Consider the following 22,287-nt stretch of genomic DNA (forward strand, 5'->3'; position numbering starts at 1 on the left):
GTCCTTTTCTAAGGTTCTTATGGTTTGAGGTTTTACATTTAGGTCTCTGATCCATTTGGAATTAACCTTTGTGCATGGGGATAGATAAGGGTCCTGTTTCAATCTTCTGCATGTGGTCAACCAGTTTTCCCAGCACCATTTACTGAATAGGTTCTCTTCTCCCCACTGGTAGGTGGTGGGGGCTTTGTCGAAGATGAGTTGGTTGAGGAATTGAGGTTTTGCTTCTGGAATCTCAATTCTGTTCCATTGATCTATATACCTGTTCCTGTACCAATACCAAGCTGTTTTGATGATTGTAGCTTTATAGTAAAGTTTGAAGTCTGGTATTGTGATACCACCTGCTTTGTTTTTTTTACTGATGACTTTTTTTTTGAGTTAGGGTCTCACTGTGTCACCCAGGCTGGAGTGCAGTGACAGGATCACAGCTCATAATAGCCTTGACACACTGAGCTCAGGTGGATCCTTCTGCCTCAGCATCCCAGGTAGCTGAGACAATAGGCACATACCACCATGCCTAGCTACATTTTTGATTTTTTGTAGAGATGAGGTCTTACTATGTTGCCCAGACTGGTCTCAAACTCCTGGGCTCAAACATCCTTCTGCCTTGATGATATTTTCTTTCAACTAATGATTGCAAACCACAGCATGGAAAGTACTGGCCTAGAGTATTAACAGGGCCAGGTCTGGAGACTTCTGTCCCTATTATAAACCTCTATTCCTTTTACAGTTGTATTCATTTTCTTTTATATCATTTCTACTTTGGTAGCAAGCAGTCAAATTCTTTTCCTTCTTAGGTTTCTGTATAACTACTACTACTACATGGCTTCCGCCACCTGGTAGCTTCAGTGGGAGAGAAATACTTTTGAGTACAAAGCAGATAAAGATGTAGCAGATGCGGATGTAACCCCATTCACATTTCCTGGCATTCACCATCTTGGCACATGCTGAGAGCAACATCTTACTGTAAGCACCTGCAGTTCACAGCCTGAGGAAGAAGGGCAGGGAACATGTGGAAGGAACTCTGAGCCAACATCAGATGGGCGCTAGAGAATAAACATCCCAGTCTCCTCAGCCCTCACTATGTTCTTTCCAGAGTTCCCCAGTAGGACTGAGTGCCAGCCACCACCAGCAGTGACGTGCTTGATAACTCACCCTTTACTGGCTTCTTTCCTCTCTTTTACCTTTTCACTGGGGCTTCCTGGAATCACCTCTCACATAAACAACATGCACTCAAACCTTGGTCTCAGGGTCTGTTTCTAGGTAACTGCAACCTAAGAGAGTATATCAGTTTAATTCTGTGTTGTTTAGAGCCAGAGCCGCAAAGATGAGGAAGGCCTACACTAGAAAAGCTCATACTCTGATAGGAAAACCAATGCACTTTAAAAAAAGGTAAAACAATAAAATATTTACTAGTCATAGCAGAGACAGGTATAATTGAGGAGGGAAGGAAGAGGGGACAATCTCAGACAGAAGAATCAGAGAAGCCAGTTTAGGAGTTTTGTTCTATCTCAAACATCTGAGGACATCAAGAATACAGAATTCCCCACAGGAGTCAGCTGAGTGACCAGGGCTACCCATGCAATGAGGTATATGTTCATTTTTTTGTGGGCTACAGCTCAAGGCTTCTCTCATCTACCAGGATGCTTCACTTCTCACATTTAGGTTAAGAAGAAAATAATTTTTACTTCTTCCAAAGGAAAAAAATTCTAGTCTTCAACTAAAAATAACTCAAGTAATATAAAAAATATGAATGGAGAAAAACTGTTAAGGTCTTGACAGTGTGTTAAGAAAACTATCTGCTCCATAATAAAAAATACTGATTAATGAAAAAAAAAAAAAAAACGAAAACTATCTGTGGACGGGCTTGGTGGCTCAGCCTATAATTCCAGCACTTTGGGAGGCCAAAGCAAGTGGATTGCCTGAGCCTGTGGGTTCGAGACCCGCCCAGGCAACTTAGCGAGACCTCATCTCTACAATAAACTAAAAATTAGCCAGATGCGGTAACATGCACCTGTAGTTCCGGTTACTTGGAAGGCTGAGGTGGGAGGATTGCCTGAGCCCAGCAGGTCGAGACTGCGGAGGCCGGGGAGCATGCCACTGCATTCCAGTCTGGGCGACAGAGTGAGACTCCAACTCAAAAAAAAAAAAGGAAACTATTTGTAGATCACCTTTGACCTTTTTGTTCCTTTTTATGTTCCTAGGTCATGGGGGATGGAAGTGAGTACTCAATTCAAATCTTCACTAAAGGTTCTGATATATACTGATATTTTCAACCAAAAATGATTATTTTTATGTGCAAAATTTACATGTTGAGCTCTGTATTCAACATTGCAAATCAGGACTTCTTTCAGGCTGGAATAAAATGAGAAAGCTATGGCTAATTTTCCTTTGCACCTTTCATTTTGGTAAATACTTCAGTAGAGGCAAAGCAGTACCATAATTCCCTCAGGGAAGGAGTTCTCAGAGCTGCAGCTAAAGCAGGTTGTTGCACTGAAAACAGCTTCTCTAACATGCCACATATACCTGGGACCTAGACTAAAACACTCACCCTGAGCCGGCAGGGAGTGATGGCAGAGCTGAAGGAACATGAGCCTGTGGTTTTTCTTTCTCGTTTTGCTTGAAGAAGGATTTGGCTTCTTTAGATGTAGCATCCACTTCCTTAGTCACCCTGTGCCAAGGACAAAGTTTACAAGAGGAATAAAGAGAGAGAAACAAACTCTCAGAAGAGGGAATAGATAACAACTAGAAAAATACCCACTGGGCTTTCAATAAGTTCTGGCTGCTGAGTGCTGTGACTAGAGTTTACTACAACATTTTTATTTTATTTTACTTTATTTTTGAGTATGGGTCTCACTCTGTCACCCAGGCTTGAGTACAGTGGCATAGCCATGGCTCACCACAGCCTCAACCTCCTGGGCTCAGGCCATCCTTCTACTTCAGCCTCCCAACTAGCTGGGACTATAGGTGCACACCACCATGCCGGGCTAATTTTTAACTTTTTTTGTAGAGACAAGATCTCATTATGTTGCCTAGGCTGGTACTACAACAATGTTAGATAAAGACATTTTCCCTGACTAAAATGAACAAATGAAACAATATACACAAAATTTTGTCTCCCCAAAATCCTCTTTGTGACTTCTGTCATGAAACGCAATTCAGCAGTCACTACTGAATCTCAATCCATGGTGGGTTACTGGTGAAAAGGCTGAAAAGGCCTTCATAGTACCTCACATATAGATTAGTGTTCAGACTTAAAGGCCCAGTAAAGGTCAAGATGGAGAGATGGAATACTAGGGAGAAAAACACTGGCAGTATTTCAAGAAGAAAAGCAACAGTACAGACAATTGGAAATACTCTGCAGAAAGCAACTGTTCTATCCCTGAAACAACCCGAAAATGAAACAAAATCCCTTAAAACTGGTTAAATCAGCACTAATTTGGAAATGGGAGAAAGCAACATGACCAAGAATCCTGTCTGATTTCAAATCTAGAAAAATCACCCTTATTAAAACTGAGTCCTAAAGGATCAAATAAAGACATTTATGATACCTGAAAATTCAGAGAAAGAGAGGAAGAGAAATGCTTAATGCCTGCCTAGGCTTGCCAGGTTGAAAAAACAGGAATGTTGTTTAAATTCAATCTATTAATAGTAGGCCAAGCATGACAGTACATACCTGTAATCTCAGCTCTTTGGGAGGCTGAGGTGGGAGGACTGCTTGAGCCCAGAAGTTTGAGGCCAGCCAAGACAACATAGCAATTCTTAGTCTCTGCAAAAAAATCAGCCAAGTATGATGGCATGTACCTTAGTCCCAGTTACTCAGAAGGCTGAGGCAAGAGGATGGCTTTAGCCCAGGAGGTCGAGGCTGCAGTGAGCCATAATTGTGCCACTGCACTCCAGCCTGGGCAACAGAGTGAGACTCCATCTTAGAAAATAGAAAACAAATTCAATCTTTTAGCAAGGAGGGTCCCAAGATTATAATCATTGTATTATGAGTGTTCAACCAGGTCATCTAGAAAAAGATTGGCCAAGAATGATGACAGGTAAATCCTATACATTCTACCTTTAAGGAATGTAAGATTCTATCTACCTTTTGGGCATCTTTCTAGAACAAATTTTCCTTCAGTTGTCTCACACTCATCTTACATCTACACTTAGTACTGTGTCACATATCTAAGGAGCACAGAATAAGAGTTTGGGAGCTGCTGTATTAAGAATCTTCACTGGGAGCACCAGAAGCAGAGGAAGGGCTGGTTCTCTGCCAACCCAGGATCAGGCCCCATGGCTGCTGTGAGAAGAATCCCAGGAGGAGACTCAGAAATGGAGAAAGTGAGAAAGTGAGACAGACTAAACTTGCTACAGATCCTCAGGAAGCAAAAAACGAGACCACAGAACCGAAGAACTGTCAGACCAGTTTAGTAACCCTTGGAGTGGTCTGGAAGTTCAGAGTTTCCTAAAAGAATAGAAAGCATTTGACCTTGAAGAGTTCTTGGAGAAGAATCAAATGGTCTAAAGCAATTGCCCAGCATGTCGAACAGAAGGGCTTTAAGAGGAGATGGCAGGAGTGTCTGCAGATGGTGACAAGTTTTCAGGACTTCCAGCAGACTACTCAGAAGGCCAGGAGAGACCTAGGAGTCAACCCTGAACCTGTCCTCATGTGGAGGCTCCTTGCAGGATTTTGGGATATACATATGGATGTGGATGGAAGAATAGCATCTTTTTAGGTCCTTCCTGTGCAGACATGGTCATCTTCTCTCCTGAGTTCCAGCCCTGGGCTTTGGGTTCCTCACCCCACGAGCTATGTGCAGGATCCTCGGGTGCCCAGATGGGAGCCCTGGAACATGACTCCTCCATGGTCAACTCCATCCCTGTTTCCTGCCTTTTCCCCAGCAGCCCCCAGACCCCTGACGCAGTAGTCACCCTCTGGTCCAGATGCCAGAGATTCTGATCCAGATCCTGAGCTTGGAGACAGTTAGAACTGGGGTCCTGACTATTTACAATGTATACACTGGAGCATGACCCCAGTGCAATGAGAATAAAGTGTGAAGTAAATGAATGGGAAAAAAAAAAAAAGAATCTTTACTGGGAGACTGCCACGTTAATCTTGAAGAGTAACATTAAAAAAAAAAAAAAACCCACCAGGCTCGGTGGCTCAGCCTGTAATCCCGCGCCTTTGGGAGGCTGAAATGAGTGGATTGCCTGAGCCCACGGGTTCGAGACCCACCTGGGCAGCGAGACCTCATCTCTACAATAAATCAAAAAATCAGCCAGGCGTGGTAGCACATGCCTGTAATTCCGGTTACTGGGAAGGCTGAGGCAGAAGGATCACCGGAGCCTGGCAGGTCGAGGCTGCGGTGGCCGGGAGCGGCCACTGCACTCCAGTCTGGGTGACTTAGTGAGACTCCAACTAAAAAAAAACCCAAAAAACAAACAACAACAACAAAAAACAACCCGTTACTCTCCTGCTCCAGTTCTTGTGATGGCTCAGCATTACTCAGATGATCAAATATAAACTGCTGAACCTCACATTCAAGGCCCTCCATCATTTGGTCCTACTCTATATTAGTTTAATTTGTGTATCTCTCTACTCTCCCAAATAAACCTCTCAGGAATAAGAGTCAAAAATAAGAGGAAGAATTTATATGACAGGTTAGAATACCATTCAGCAATATTTTCCTTCTTCCCTGTTGACGAAGAAAGAAGACACTTCCCTATCCTACTGACGCTGAGCTTGAATACATGACCTGCTTCAAAGACTAATGAGGCATTATTAGTTGACTGGAGAGGAACAGAAGCTTTAAACATGTTTGTGCTGTTTCACTTGCCTCCCTGAGTCATAGGAATAGCCGCAAGTAGCTAATGGCCCAAGATGGCAGAAAGACACATGCTGCAGATCTAAACTCAATAAGCAGCTTGGAGTCAAGTTTAGATCTGGTCAATCCCAGAAACTCAGAGGCCCATGGGTAACAAATAGGTGTTTATGTTGTATACCACTGAGTTTTGAGATGATTTGTAACACAGCATTACTGTAGCAACAGCTGACATACACATTTACATTTTGTGAGAGAAAACTGAAATCTAAAGAGTTAAGTTACCCTAAGTTACCCCTTCAAGACTATCCTGAGATTAAACAATGCTATAGAGAACCCTATAGCAGACAGGATTTTTCAAAGATGGCTGCCACAAATTTCCCATCCCCACGTTCTTCCAGAACCTTGACACTATCTCAGTGAGGGGGAAGTCTATGTCATTATGCCTTGAAGTTGAGTGGGCCTTTGTGGCTGCCTCAACTCACAAAGTTCTGTGGAAGTGGCACTACATGACTTCTGAAGCTAGCTGACAAAAGGTGACATAGCTTCCACTTGGGTCTCTCTCTGGAGATTGCATCCTTGCAATTCCAAGCTACCATCCAAGAAGACCAAACAGAGACAGATGCCTGAAGAGCCTGTTCCAACCCTCAGGAGTTTGAATATTCCTAGCCTTGGCATCAGACATGTGAGTAAGGAAACCTCTGAAACAAATTCACACTTAGCACTGCCTGACAACTGCATGAGAGACTCTGAGCAAGAACTGCCTAGCTGAGCCCATTCACCCTGGAACTATGAGGAATTAGAATGAAACAATTGTTTTTTAAAGCCACTAAATTTGGGGGTGATTTCTTACACTGTTATGTAGATAACCTGAAAAAGTCCACATCCAAATCTCAGGTCTAATGCAGATTTCCAGAGTATTGGACTAGAAAGAGTTCCTTTCAATCTCCTTGCCCTGGGGCAGACCAGAGATGGCCAATGAAGAAGCAGAAACTGCCACTTACACGCAGGAGTCTGAACACATGCTTATTCTCTTTTCCTACCAAAACCCTACTAAACAGTGGTAAATACTAAAACTACACAATGATAAGGAAAAGAGCTATAACAGAAAAGAGACATCAAACATATTTTCTGAAAGTAGAGAGCAAACAGACAAGTAGTAACTGGCTTTGGTTTTTGTATTCTCTGATTTCCTAAGACAGCAGCCAAGTGGATGGCCAACAAGGAAGCCAATCTGTAACACAGTACCCTAGAAAGTCTCATTAAATTGAGATACCAGGAAACTGAAGGTAGAGGAAAGGAGCAAGGTGAAACCAGCTGAAAGTCTGCATCAGGAGCAGGCCCCATATCCCCTCATACCCCAGGCTATTGCCTCCCTATCCCCAACCCAGCAGAACCCATTACTCTTTAAAGAAATGAAAACCACAGAGTTTCAGACTCACAAAAGGGAAGGCTAAAGTCCATTCTGAAAACAGGAGAATTAAATGAATATCAAATTATTCATTCTTCCCCTGCCATAGCAATCCTGAAGGCTATGTGTTCCAGATGGCCAAGATGCTACTCAAACTGTATTAGACTTTGCACCAGAAAGAAATCAGTATGTGCTATATTATGCTACTAAGTTGCCGAGTTATTTTGTTACCTCAATGACAATAATAAAACAACATGCCTAGCCTAGCCTATTACATCAATTCAACTAATATGGACTTCAGAAAAAGAGAAAACAGGGGAAAGTTATCAACAACAAAAGAAAATTTTCTAACAGTGAAGGATGAGTTTCCACAAAAAGAGTCTCAGAATATGAGGTGGCAAACTTTAAAAGATCCACATCAGCCGGGCTCAGTGGCTAGGCCTGTAATCCCATGCTTTGGGAGGCTGAGGTGAGTGGACTGCCTAAGCCCGTGGGTTCGAGACCCGCCTGGGCAACTTGGTGAGACTTCACCTCTACAATAAATCAAAAAATTAGCCAGATGTGGTAGCACACGCCTGTAGTTCCGGCTACTTGGAAGGCTGAGGCGGAAGGATCGCTGGAGCCCAGCAGGTCGAGGCTGCGGTGGCTGGGAGCGTGCCACTGCACTCCAGTCTGGGCAACAGAGTAAGACTCCAACTCAAAAAAAAAAAAAAAAGATCCACATCAAGAGACACCACAGTGAAATTTCAGAATGTTGGTAATAGAGAAGATGAAGATCAAGTGGCCCGAGTGACAGGGAAAAGAAAAGCTGCCTTTGTGTAACACATGTCTGGTTTTAGTTTTTACTAGTTTTACCAGAGGACTGACAAGCCTTATAGCAGCGACCTAACACAATTAAGTAAACAGTTTCTGAAAAGCAACCTACTTCCAAGCACTGTAAGATTTTAAACATATTTTGTAAAAAATGACACGGCCTCTGCCTTCCCTGCAGGAGCTCCTGGTCCAGCAGAACATCCAACCATGAAGGCGAGTCATGACAACAGATGACATGTAATAAGTGCCATACAGGAAGTACGGAAAAAATACAACCTGTGGGAGTATCTCTCTTAACTTCTTAGTGCCAAGTCCTATCCATGTTCACTAGAAAACACTGGCATATTTTGCTGGTGTATTACTTTTGAAATATAAAAGAACTTAGGTAATTGACAAAAATATTAGCAGATACTCATTGATTGTATGCTTATAAGAACTCCACTTTCAACAAGCAATGAAAGATTCAGATAACTTCAAGAAGGAGATTAAATTATAGACCACCTCTAATACACAAGAGGGAATCCTAATAGGAAAAGAACTATTGCATCAGTTAGTTCAAATGTTCTCAGCAGAAGTTCCACTTTAACTTTATTTTCACTTACTCAGAATTTCCTGAAAAGTCTTTATTTGGATAGAAACTTTCCATGACTGGCCTTTTCCAAAAGGTGAATCATTTAGGAAAGTATGAGCTAACCGGCTCAGCTGGTTATATGATAGGGAATGATAAAAAATACCATTTTCTCTCATTCCCCAAGGTTAATAAGCTATACTGTTTTGCAAGAGGCGATAAAAACAGAACAAAATGGCCAAGATCCAAAATTTAACAATTAAAATGTAGAAAAACTAAAAGACTAATTTTATGCTAGCATTACCTTATTCTTGTACTTAAAAATCCCTCCCAGTCATCACTAGCTCTTTTCTCACATTTATTAAAGGTATAGTAATGCTCTTAATTTGATATAGACATAAAGTAGAATGATGATATCAAGAGATTAAAAGATATGCTCAAATTCATACACCAAATTTGTATCTAGTTATCAATGAAAATTCAGATCTCCCAAGTCTCCTCATGACGATTCCTTTTAATACCTACATTTAAGTATAATTTAAATTAAAAAAAAAATCCTGCCAACATGCCAACTATTAGCAGGGTTTGTTTTCTTTAGTGGGAGGGAGTTACAAAGAACTGTCACTTTTCATGTTATATATTTCTGTATTTTTTTACAAGCATGTATTATTTTTGAAGTATGTCTGTGCCACAGTATGCAGTTTATAGAAAAAAAGCACTTCCATACTCTTATTTCTGTTTTTGACAGACATAGCACTGCCCTCTTCTGACTAATTATGAAAACAGTGGACTCCCTGAATACTCATCAAGTACTACATATATTTTTAAATTTTTATTATTTCTAATTTTTTTTTAATTTTAAAGATGTGGGGTACAATTTAGGGTTAAGTATACAAATGTTCATTATACAGGTACCCTTGTTGATGGGGTATGCTCCTCTGTCCCTGCAGATTCCCACTACTGCCAATCCTGCCTACCCCACTGCCGGCAGTTTCCCGCTACTGCCAATCCTTTTCTTATAGTATTACAATAATTGTTCAAGGTCCACTTATGAGTGAAAACATGTGATATTCAGTTCTTTGTTTCTGCGATAGATCATTCAGTATTATAGACTCTAACACCATACAAGTTGCTGTGAAATTAATAATTTAAGTACTGTATTTTAAAATGCCATACACTCGCCATTGCCTTGCTAGACTCTGGGTGCGGCCATGTGCTCTTTGCGCCATGGCTGTCACCATGCTTTCTGGCTTTGGTCCCCTCCCCCACCTTGGGGAGGTGAATCTTCTCTCTCTCTTTCTCTCTCTCCTCTTAAATAAACTGTATTTTCTAATAAAAATAAAATGCAATACCCTTACTTTCAAAATGAAATAGGAAATTTGTGGCAGATAACTATACTAATACTTAAAAACAAGTTCGTAAAATGTAATTTGATCAAAAATTTAATAATTTCTCATAGCAATAGTTATTCACCAGCTTTTTTTACTTTCTATGTACTAGTAACTGATAAAGTTATAAATACAACTTCCTTAGATATTCTACATGACACGAGGGGAAATAATTAAAGCCAAGAAAAACGTAACTTCTAAAAATTTTAAAACCTGGCCAGGGGTGGTGGCCTGTAATTTCAGCACTTTGGGAGGGAGAGCAAGAGGACTGCCTAAGCCCCGGAGTTCGAGACCAACCTGGCAAACTTGGCAAGACCTTGTATCTTAAAAAAAAAAAAAAAAAAAATAATAATAATGAACAAACAAATAAATAAAATTAGCTGGGCTTGGTGATGGCATACATCTGTAGTTCCAGCTACTTGGAAGGCTGAGGCGGAAGGATCACCTGAGCCCAACAGGTCGAGGTTGAGATGGCTGTGATTGTGCCACTGCACTCCAGCCTGGGCGACAGAGCGAGACTCCGACAAAAACAACAACAACAAAAACCCTATATTCCTAGTGGCACACTCATATACTTTCTATATTTTATAGGATTTCAAATTACTTGAAAATTTACCATCGGTGTTCTGCTACCCCCTGCTGGACAGTTCAACAGCTTCCAGTATAACTTCTGGTAGCAAAATACATTACTAACTCACATCATCAATAATTATTTAATGGATCCCAAAAATGATTAATTATCAAGGAAAACATTACCTTACAATGGGGAATTCTGGAATATATTGCCTTAAGGTTTTGGAGGTCTAACATCACCACCAATATTCAGTCCCTTGATGGAGAAGAAGCATCCTCAATGTAGTTTTTTTGTCTAATGTGATTAATCGGAAGCTCGTCATGGGAAAACAACGCAACAATCCAAACTGAGGGATATTATGTAATACAAATGGCCTTTTATCTTAAAAAAAAAAATGTCATGAAGTACAAAAAGGCTTGAAAAACAATTCTAAGTTCAAGGAGGTTAAAAAGCCCAAATGCCAAAAAAAAAAAAAAAAAAAAAAAAAAAGACCAAAAGTAGTATTTAATCTTGAACAAGAAATACATCTATAAAGTACATTTTTGGCTAACTGGGAAAATTTTGATTGGAATCATTTGTACACAGCGCTATTCAAAGTGTTGGCTATAAAACTACCTGTTATGGGTCCAAAATGAGATGGGTACAGAAACTGTATTTAGAAACCTGTATAGCAATTTGACAATGTCACAATATTCAAGACATGATCAGTGAACTCACTGCATTGAACAAAAGTACAGATCAATTCAGTTATTGTCAAGCCTGTAAGGTGAGTCACATGTGATATGAACTGTATACATTACAATGGGTGTGATATTTTAGGGTTATTTGTGAACTAAAACCCCAAAATGCAATCAAATGTAAGCATTTTTTAACTTGTTATTTTTATAATCACTTTGTTAATCAATTGTGACTTTTACAATTTATACAGGTGGTTAGGTATGTTGTCTCATGCCTGTAATCTCAGTGCTTTCAGAGGAAGAGGCAGGAGGATTGTTTGAGGCCAGGAGTTCCAAGACCAGCTTGGGCAACATAGCAAGACCCCATCTCTACCACACACACAAAAAAATCTTAGCTGGGTATTGTGGTACATGCCTATAGTCCTAGCTACTCAGGAGCTTGAGGCAGAAGCAGCACTTGAGAACAAGAGATTGAGGTTGCAGTGAACTATGATCACACCACTGCATTATAGCCTGGGCGACAAAGTGAAACTTTGTCTCTAAAAAATAAAAATAAGATAAATTTATACAGGTTGAGCATCACAGAGCCGAAAATCCAAAATACTCCAAAATTCAAAACTTTCTGAATGCCAACATGACATTCAAAGGAAATGTTCATCAAAGTATTTTGAATTTTGAATGCTCAACCAGTAATAATGTATCAATTCCAAAATTCAAAAAAGTATGGAATACAAAATATGTATCACAAGCATTTCAGAAAGAGATATACAACTTGCTTAAAAATAGTAACTCAATTAAGAAACTAAAATGGTCATAATTTCTTTTTAGTCCTAATTTACTGGTGGCAAAACAAGCCTCACTAGATGTTTCTGTAAAGAAAACACATTCTTTCTGAATACAGCAGTAGTGATAAACCACAAGATGACAACCAAAGTGATTAGAAAAAAAACCAAAGACCAACCAAGGTCATACTGGTTTCACTCTATAATCTTTCATATACAGGTTGAGTAGCCCTTATGTGGAATGTTTGGGACCAAACATGTTCAGATTTTGGATTTTTCAGATTTTGAAATATTTGCATTATTATATATTATTATATACTGGTTGTGCATCCTTAATGCAAAAATCTAAAATCTAAAATGTTCCAATCCAATGAGCATTTTCTTGAAGCATCATGGTAGTGATATGGATTTTTCAGGTCAGCCTGAACTTCAATGGATTTTTCATGTCAGCCTGGACATCAAGAGTGTCAGCTCAGGCTGGGTGTGGTGACTCGTGTCTATAATCCCAGCACTTTGGGAGGCAGAGGTGAGAGGATTGCCTGAGCCCATGGGTCCAAAGCCAGCCTGGGCAACTGGGCGAGATCTCAATTTAAAAAAAAAAAGTGTCAGCTCAATGGGTCGGCCAGCTGAGCTCCAGAGAGGGTCAGCTCCATGGGCTGGCAAGCCTAGCACCAGAAGTGTTGGCTCTAATAGGCTGGTAAGCCAAGCCCTGAGAGTGTTGCAGCCCAGAAGTGTCTCAGCTTGAGTCTCGCCTTCTGCCAGCAGCTCTCTGGGTTCAGCCAGCTCCCCAGCCTCCAGGATGCATGGCTCTTCAGCTCCAACCATCTTCTGCAGCTCAAGTCTGGTTTTGTGTGCCCAGTAGGAATGAGGGATGGAATGAGGGACATGGACGGTTGGAAACTGAGAAAGCAGGATTTACTGAGAGAACAGAAAAGCTCCCACGGTGGGAGGGGACCCAAGGGGGTTGCCGCTCTGGGGCCCAAACCTGATGCTTAAATAGCCCTAGTACAGAGCTGACTGGCTGGAACTAGCTGTGAACTGATTGTTCAGCACTAGCTGTCCTGATTGGTCAGTACTAAAGACCAATCAGCAGGAGTTAGGGGCCTAATGTGGAGATGACTGGTTGTTTTTCCATCCCAGCAATGGATACTTAAGCTCTAGTTTCAGAGGCTCTTTTGTTTACCAATGCAAGTATATCTATCCCAGAGGCCTACTGGAAGTTCACTACATTGTTACTGGGAGACCTGCCTTGTCTGTCTGCCTAGTCTTTCTCTAGCTATCTCCTCTATCAGTGGCACTCAAAAAGCTTCAAATTTTCAAGTATTTAGAATTTAGGATATTCCGGTTAGGGATATTCAATTTGTGATGAGTTTGGTTTTTGATCTTGTAGCTAATGAAACAAAGAATCCATCAAAACTTTAGTGGTACTTACATACAAAACAAAGAAATAAATTCAAAATCAAAAAATCTGTTTGCAAGAAAGAGTGACAAACTAAAAAGCCAATAGAAACAGATGTAAAATTCTACACATTAATATTAGTGCATTGCAGCCTATGAAAAAGGAGGTTGCTGAAAGGTTATGGATTTTTAAGAAAGGTGCATTTTTGGTTGCTAAAACTAACAAAAAAAAAAAAAGGAAAAAACCACTAACAAGATATTAATAAAAAACTGTATAAAAGTTGCTTGGTTGGAAATGTGGGTTAATCTGTGGCAAAGAAGGTGGTTCAAGTACAACTTTCCAATGATACTAAGGTTGAAGAATTCAGGATTTGGCTTATGATATTAAAAACCATAATAAAGTGAGTATTTTTTCAATACAACTTGAAGAATGCCAGATAATGCTAAAGTGAAAATTTTGTTATTACAGGCATGATTTAAACACAAGGATGATATTAACAATTCTGTAAAATAAAACTAAGATCACTGTCAACACATGTGGAGTTGAAGTGTTTGGAAGAGTATGCTTTAGTGATGTGAGACATGACAGGAAACATTATGGATTAAGGAGCTTGTGCTAGAAGTAACACATTGCTTCTTTCTTCAAGAAATATCTTGCTACCAAAGGAAAACAAAAACAAAAACATTAAAACGCTGCACTTAGTATAGTACTAGAAACTGTGAATTAGGCTGGACATGTGGCTAAAACCTATATTCCCAGCACTTTGGAGGCTGAAGAAAGAGGACAGTTTGAGTCACGGCATTCAAGACCAGCCTGGACAACATAGTGAGACCTCATCTCTGCAAAAAGTAAAAAAATTAGCTGGGCATGGTAGTGCGTGCCTGTAGTCCCAGCTACTTAGAAGACTGAGGCAGATGGATTACCTAAGTCAAGGAAGCTGAGACTGTGGTGAGTCACAGTCATGCCACTGCATGCTATCCTGGGTGACAGAGTGAGGTCCTGACTCAAAAAAAGAAAGAAAGAAAGAAATTGAATTAGGTAAGGCTAGGGCATTAACATTTTTTAATTACTTGCTTTATATTACTTTGTATTTGGTAAACTGAAAGCTGACCGTAAGTATGAATCATATGCATACTGAGATAAAATAACCATTTTTCCCAAAAGGGACAAATTCTATTGAGGATGATGAACTGTGGAATAAATTTAAGAGTTTCTAAAACAATAACCAAGTGGTCTCCAATTAGACAACAAAACTTGCCTATTAGTCTAATATCTTTGGTATTTTTAATAATTCTGGCTGCGAACAGTAGCTCACACCTGTCATCCCAGCACTTTTTGGAGGCTGAGACAGGAGGATCACTTGAGGTAAGGAGTTTGAGACTAGTCTTTGCAACATAGCTCAGTCATAACAAAACAGTTTTTAAAAATTAGCCAGATGTGGTGTTAGCTATTTGGGGGACCTGCGGTGGGAGTATCTCTTGAGAGTATGAGTTTGAGGCTGTAGTGAGCTATGATCGTACCATCGCACTCCAGCATGGGCAACAAAGTAAGACCTTGACTCAAAAAAAAAAAGGGTGATGATAATCCTGGTACTTTCATGCAAGGAAGCCATTCAGCATGTTTTTCAGTAGCAAATAAATTATAAGAGTAAAAATTAAAGTCAGGCTGGGCTCGGTGGCTCAGCCTGTAATCCCGCGCCTTTGGGAGGCTGAGGTGAGTGGATTGCCTGAGTCCGCGGGTTCGAGACCCGCCTGGGCAGCGAGACTTCATCTCTACAATAAATCAAAAAATCAGCCAGGCGTGGTGGTACATGCCTATAATTCTGGCTATTTGGAAGGCTGAGGTGGAAGGATCGCCGGAGCCCAGCAGTTCAAGGCTGCGGTGGCTGGAAGCAGCCACTGCATTCCTGTCTGGGTGACAGAGTGAGACTCCAACTCAAAAAAAAAAAAAAAAAAATTAAAGTTAGAAGCATGGAAGAATAGATTTTCTCCATATTAACAGGTTTCATAGATTGTCTTGAATTGCACTTTCTATCAAAAGAATAATCAGGCTGGGCGTGGTGGCTCACGCTGTTGGTAATGCCAACACTTTGGAAGGTAAGGAGGGCAGACTGTGCCCAGGAGTTCAAGACCAGTATGGGTAGGGTAACATAGTGAGACCTCATCACTACAAAATAAATAAATAAATAAATAAAATTAGCCAGGTGTGGTGACACACGCCTGTAGTTCCAGCTACTCAGGAGGCTGAGATGAAAGTTTGCCTCAATCACCTGAGTCCAGGAGTTGGAGGCTGCGGTGAGCCATGATCATGTCACTGCACTCCAGCCTGGGGGTGACAGAATGAAACTCTGACACACATACACACAAAAAAAATTATGCATAGGAAATTCAGGCACCTAGAATTCCTTTTTGTCCACAAATATAACTTACATTTAAATTTAATTGTAATTTGTCCACTAATGTAACTTACATTTAAATTTAATTGTAGCCGGGCTCGGTGGCTCAGCCTGTAATCCCGCACCTTTGGGAGGCTTAGGTGAGTGGATTGCCTGAGCCCGCGGGTTCGAGACCCGCCTGGGCAGGTGAGACCTCATCTCTACAATAAATCAAAAAATCAGCCGGGCGTGGTAGCGCATGCCTGTAATTCCAGCTACACGGAAGGCTGAGGCGGAAGGATCGCCGGAGTCCAGCAGGTTGAGGCTGCGGTGGCCGGGAGCGGCCACTGCACTCCAGACTGGGCGACAGTCTGACTCCAACTCAAAAAAAAAAAAAAACTTAAGTGTAACTTGATGGGATAATTACTGAAAATGGCTCCTATAATGAAGCACTAAAAATTAACTTTGAAAATATAGTATCACTAGCTTCATTCTGGATAAAGGTAAACGAAAATCCTAAACTTAATAATCATTAATATAAGCCGGGCTCAGTGGCTCAGCCTGTAATCCCGTGCCTTGGGAGGCTGAGGTGAGTGGATTGCCTGAGCCCATGGGTTCGAGACCTGCTTGGGCGACTTAGCAAGACCTCATCTCTACAATAAATCAAAAAATTAGCCAGTCGTGGTAGCACTTGCATGTAGTTCCAGCTACTTGGAAGGCTGAGGCGGAAGGATCGCGGGAGCCCAGCTGGTCAAGGTTGCGGTGGCCGGGAGCAGCCACTGCACTCTAGTCTGGGCGACTGTGTGAGACTCTAACTCAAAAAACAAAAACAAAAACAAACAAACAAAATCATTAATATGAATAACATCTATTCAAAGTGTATGTCTGATGTTTAATATTGAAAATGAAAGCCAGGCTTGGTGGCTCAGCCTGCAATCCCGCGCCTTTGGGAGGCTGAGGTGAGTGGATTGCCTGAGCCCGTGGGTTCGAGACCCGCCTGGGCAGGCGAGACCTCATTTCTACAATAAATCAAAAAATCAGCTGGGCGTGGTAGCACGCGCCTGTAGTTCCAGCTACTTGGAAGGCTGAGGCAGAAGGATCAGCGGAGCCCAGCAAGTCGAGGCTGCAGTGGCCGGGAGCGGCCACTGCACTCCAGTCTGGGGGACAGAGTGAGACTCCAGCTCAAAAAAAAAAAAAAAAAGAAAATGAAATTTTACTCTCAGCTTTTCATTTAGTTTCAATTACAGAATAACAAGGTAACGGTGACTTCCTGTATCAATCGCTTATACTAATATTTTCAGTAACAGTCTGTATAGTTGTATAATTCTTTCCCTTTTCCTATCTTCGGTTCATTTTTGACTATATTTGTTAAAATGTAACATTATGCCTGCTGAATCTTCCCTTTTTTGGGCCATGCCTGTCACTAGGTTAAAAGGGCCACCACTGGGGGCAGGTGGCCCAGTTATGCCTGAGCACGGTGGTGCTCTGCTGCTGCAGCCTGAGCCCGAGAACCCTGAGAAGGAACAGCAGGGTGTCTATTGGATTTTATAAAAATTTGGGCCTGTATTTTGTTTGTCTTTTAAATGTATTTTTCTGTTAATGCCTTTTTATTGTGTTTTACAAAAGTACTGGTCTGCAACAGATTGAAAACTTTTCACTATAGAGAGTAATATGCTCTAGTGTTAAATTTACTGGATGTGAGAATTATATTGTGTTGTAAAGGACAATGTCCTTGGTCTTAAAAGACATGTGCTAAAGTATTTAAGACTGAATTGTCACAATGACTACAAGCAATTTCTAAATGGTTCAGCCAAAACAAAGGAAAAACACAGACACTGGTGGTGAGAGAGAGGCCAAACTTTAACCAGTGGTGAATCTGGATGATAGGTACATGGGTGATAGGTACATGATGATAGGTACAGTGAACATGGGTATTCACTGTAACACTATTCTTGCAAGCTTTCTGTGTTAAATTTTTCAGAATAAAATGATGGGGAGAAAAAAAGTTTACATAATAAAATGTTTTGCTCTATACCATTTATAAAACTGATAATGGCAAAGCGTGGTAATGTATGTCTATAGTTCCAGCTACTTAGGAGGCTGAGGTGGGAAGACTGCTTGAATCCAGGAGTTTGAGATCAGCCTGGGCAACACAGCAAAACCCAAAAAAACAAAAACCCCCAAAACTGATACTGCCAAATTCTTTTTCAATATCACTGGATGAAGTAATTGTTGAAAAGTATTATTTGTAAGAATAACAATTTTAGGAGAAATTGTGTTGTCGGAGGTCTACAGGTCTAATTAATTACTATTAAAGAAATAAATATGACTACCCATAAAATTATCAACTAACACTTAATCTGTTCTCATTTAGCTCTAAATTATAGATTTGCTGCTTTCACATAATAAAACTGAAATAAATGGAGAAAAGACACCAGTGTCCTGGCTGTTAGGTAAGAGCCACATACCTGGAATTTCCCCTTCCATTTATTTCAATTTTAACATGTGAAAACAGCAGATCTACAACTATGGTAAACAAACCACATGAATTAAATTTAAAAAATACAGCCGGGCTCGGTGGCTCAGCCTGTAATCCTGCGCCTTTGGGAGGCTGAGGTGAGTGGATTGCCTGAGCCCGCGGGTTCGAGACCCGCCTGGGCAGCGAGACCTCATCTCTACAATAAATCAAAAAATCAGCCGGGCGTGGTAGCGCATGCCTGTAACTCGGAAGGCTGAGGCGGAAGGATCGCCGGAGCCCAGCAGGTCGAGGCTGCGGTGGCCGGGAGCGGCCACTGCACTCCAGTCTGGGTGACAGAATGAGACTCCAACTCAAAAAAAAAAAAAAAAAAAATTTAAAAAATACGATTAGGGTAAGAAAACTACATTGGAACTGAATTTCTGTGTACTTTCAATACTTACCTGATCTTACAGGCATCACTGGGGCACTTATTTCACAGACAAGAAAAGTAATAAAGGAAGAAATGACTTACCCAAAGTCACAAAACACGGCAATGAGCAAGTAGAACGAAATATTTAACTCTTCTTTTTTTTTTTGAGTTGGAGTCTCGTTGTCGCCCAGGCTGGAGTGCAGTGGCATGCTCATGGCCACCACAGTCATGACCTGCAGGGCTCAGGCAATCCTTCTACCTCAGCCTTCCAAGCAGCTGAAACCACAGGTGAGTGCCACCATGTCCAGCTAATTTTTTGATTTATTGTAGAGACAAGGTCTCGTCAAGTTGCCCAGGATGGTATCAACCCTTGGGCTCAGGCAATTCTCTGGCTTCCGCCTCCCAAAGTGCTGGGATTACAGGTGTGAGCCACCGTACTCAGCAACACTTAACTCATATTTCCTTGCTTCTGTTCAGCTGATCACTTCATAAAACTCAAAAAACTATACTACTGTGTGTAAAAGGACCTTTCTCATGCTCTCTAATAACTTATGGAGCCATTTTCCTTAAGTTTAAACATAAATCTCCCAAAATATTATGATGGGTTGGAATGAAGACAGATAACTAACATCATTTAGAAAGATGCTTATTTTTAAAAGCATTAGTTTCAAAGTTTGTGATAATCCTCTTACCTCACTTCTTCGCCAGCGAAATCAAACACCTTGGTGATTTTAACTTTTTCTGTTTCTTTAGGTTTCTCTAGCTCTTCTGCTTTAACCAACAATTTACTTGAACTTGTCTCTTCAGTCTCTTCTCCTTTCTATGAAAAAACAAGAAATAAAATCAGTTTCACCAAAGGATGAAATCTGAAAGTAAGCATATGTTTGTGGTTGTTCTTTTTTTTTTTTTTGAGTTGGAGTCTCACTCTATTGCCTAGGCTAGAGTGCAGGGGCATGCTCACGGCCACCGCAGCCTTGACCTAATGGGCTCAGGCGATCCTTCTGCCTCAGCCTTCCAAGTAGCTGGAACTACAAGCATGCACCACCACGACCAGCTAATTTTGTGAATTATTGTAGAGATGAGGTCTTGCCAAGTTGCCCATGCTGATCTCGATCCTGTGAGCTCAGGCAATCCTCTCACCTCGGCCTCCCAAAGTGCTGGGATTACAGGCGTGAGCCACTGCGCCCGGCCATGGCTGTTCCTAAATGTTTCATCTCTAACCGGTTAAAGACCTATTGGAAATTTATTTGATTAGGAAAGGTAGACCAGGTGTGGTAGCTCACGTCTGTAATCCCAGCACCTTGGGAGGCAAGGTGGGAGGACTGCTTGAGTCCAGGAGTTTGAGACCAGCCGAGGCAACACAGCGAGATTCTGTCTCTACCAAAAAAAAAAAAAAAAAAAAAAAAATCAAAACTAGCTATGCATGGTTATGTACACCTGTAGTCCCAATAATCCCATACTTGGGAGGCTGAGGCAGAAGGATCTCCTGAGCCCAGCTGGGAGCTGATTGTTCCACTGCACTCCAGCCTGGGTGACAGAGTAAGACTCGTAACTCACACACACACACAAAACCCTTAATTCTCTCCTACCATAGGGAATGCTTTGCTTTTTACTTAGTAGAGTTATGGTCAAAAGGCATCTCATCTGATTTTTTTTTTTTTTTTGAGTCAGAGCCTCACTTTGTCACTCAGACTGGAGTGCAGTGGCATGCTCACAGTCACCACAGCCTAACCTGCTGGGTTCAGGCGATTCTTCACCTTGGCCTTCCAAGTAGCTGAGACTACAGGCATGTGCCACCACGCCAGGCTAATTTTTTGATTTATTACAGAGATGAGGTCTTGCCAAGTTCTCCAGATGCGTCTCGAACCCCTGGAATCAGGCAATCCTCTCACCTCGGCCTTCCAAAGTACTGGGATTATAGGCATGAGCCACCATGCCTGGCCTATCTCATTTGATTTCTGCTGTAAGCTTCAAATCTCAGTGAACTTAGGGTATTTCTGGAGAGACATTTATCTCATTAACCTCCCAATTTACCTTAACTTGTGTACTTGGGGGCACCTTTGATTTTGGTCCCACGTCATTGAGGAAGCTGGCCCAGAGTTCATCCTCCTTCTTTTTCCTTGCATCCTCTGATCCAACGCCTTTTTCCTGCTCTGTAGCTTCATCTTCTTCCTCACTGCTACTTCCATCAGATTCTGCACTGGCATCCTCCTCTTCCTCTTCTAATGAGAGGCCCCCTTGCTTTCTCTTCCTAATCACCAACATTCACAAGGAAAAGGAAAGACAAGAGACAATGCAAAGTGATTTCAGTTAACCTTTCCTCAAATCCAAACATAATCTTGCAAGCTTGAGAAAAAATTTAAATCTGAGTCTACTGATTAACATACTGTGGGAAGTAGGAGAGGTAAGCTGACATTTTGTAGAAAAAGAAAAAGAATTGAGCTCTTACTGTTAGTATTTTCTCCAATTACTTAGAATAAAAATACAGTGTTTTCCTTCTAAGTCAGGACAAAGTATTTTCACCAAGAAAACACCCCCAATCATCTAATCACAGAGCTAATCTGTCCAGAAAGAGTACTCTAAGACCATATTACATATGCCAGAAATTTCTGACTTTTTAAAGTCACTCTATTTGGAAAACAAGTACTATTAAGAAGAGTCTCAAATTTATTTGCACTATTTCTTCCAAGAGTTCTCGTGAAAAAAAGGTATCAGTGTTTCTTCCCACTTTCTGAAGAAATGAGAGCAGGAATACAGAAAAGCTCAAGGGCTAAACCACTTATTAGACTTATATGAGTAAATTGCCTCTTAGACTATTTTAACTTCAGGTAAATCATCTAATATATAAAATGTTTTTTTTCCTTTTCATAAACTATAATCTGCTTTCTGCTTCAATGCCCAGGAAAACAGAAACACCAAACTGAGGTAAAGACTTCTAGGGAAGACACTCTTATCTGAATTAAACAACCTATCAGAATTTTCATAATTTTTGGTGGAAGTATAATTCCATACCAGGCGTATAGAAGGCAATTTGCTAATACCTATTTTTTTTTGAGTTGGAGTCTCACTCTGTCACCCAGATTAGAGTGCAGTGGCTGCTCCCGGCCACCACAGCTTCGACCTGCTGGGCTCCGGCGATCCTTCCGCCTCAGCCTTCCAAGTAGCCGGAATTACAGGAATGTGCTACCATGCCCGGCTGATTTTTTGATTTATTATAGAGATGAGGTCTCGCCAAGTTGCCTAGGCGGGTCTCGAACCTGCAGGCTCAGGCAATCCACTCATCTCAGCCTCCCAAAGGTGCGGGATTACAGGCTGAGCCACTGAGCCCGGCTGCTAATACCTATTTTTAAAAAATTTAATCACATATACAACCTTAGAGTAAACAATTCTACTTTTATGAATTTCACTTACAGATACACTTATAAATGTATGCAAAAAGTATTCACTGCAGTGTTTACTGTTGTAAAGACTAGGTATGCCGGCTCGGTGGCTCAGCCTGTAATCCCGCGCCTTTGGGAGGCTGAGGTGAGTGGAATGCCTGAGCCTGTGGGTTCGAGACCCGCCTGGGCAGCGAGACTTCATCTCTACAATAAATCAAAAAAATCG

General features: G+C 41.2%; 1 protein-coding gene across 2 annotated transcripts in view; it reads right to left on the reverse strand.

Annotated features, from left to right (window-relative positions):
- Positions 1 to 22,287, reverse strand: part of CFDP1 (craniofacial development protein 1) — a 150,366-nt gene that overhangs the window by 109,847 nt on the left and 18,232 nt on the right. Inside the window, exons 3-5 of one of the 2 annotated variants that reach the window (XM_008067909.1) lie at positions 20,716 to 20,932; positions 19,374 to 19,501; positions 2,549 to 2,668 (exon numbers count right to left, since the gene is read on the reverse strand). In XM_008067909.1, the coding sequence (XP_008066100.1) occupies positions 2,549 to 2,668; positions 19,374 to 19,501; positions 20,716 to 20,932 (465 nt within the window). The remainder of the gene's footprint in view (positions 1 to 2,548; positions 2,669 to 19,373; positions 19,502 to 20,715; positions 20,933 to 22,287) is intronic. The other variant, XM_008067910.1, reaches the window with a different exon arrangement.

This window comes from Carlito syrichta, unplaced genomic scaffold, assembly GCF_000164805.1.
Source record: "Carlito syrichta isolate Samal-C Ts95f unplaced genomic scaffold, Tarsius_syrichta-2.0.1 Scaffold309823, whole genome shotgun sequence".
Classification (NCBI taxonomy): Eukaryota; Metazoa; Chordata; class Mammalia; order Primates; family Tarsiidae; genus Carlito; species Carlito syrichta.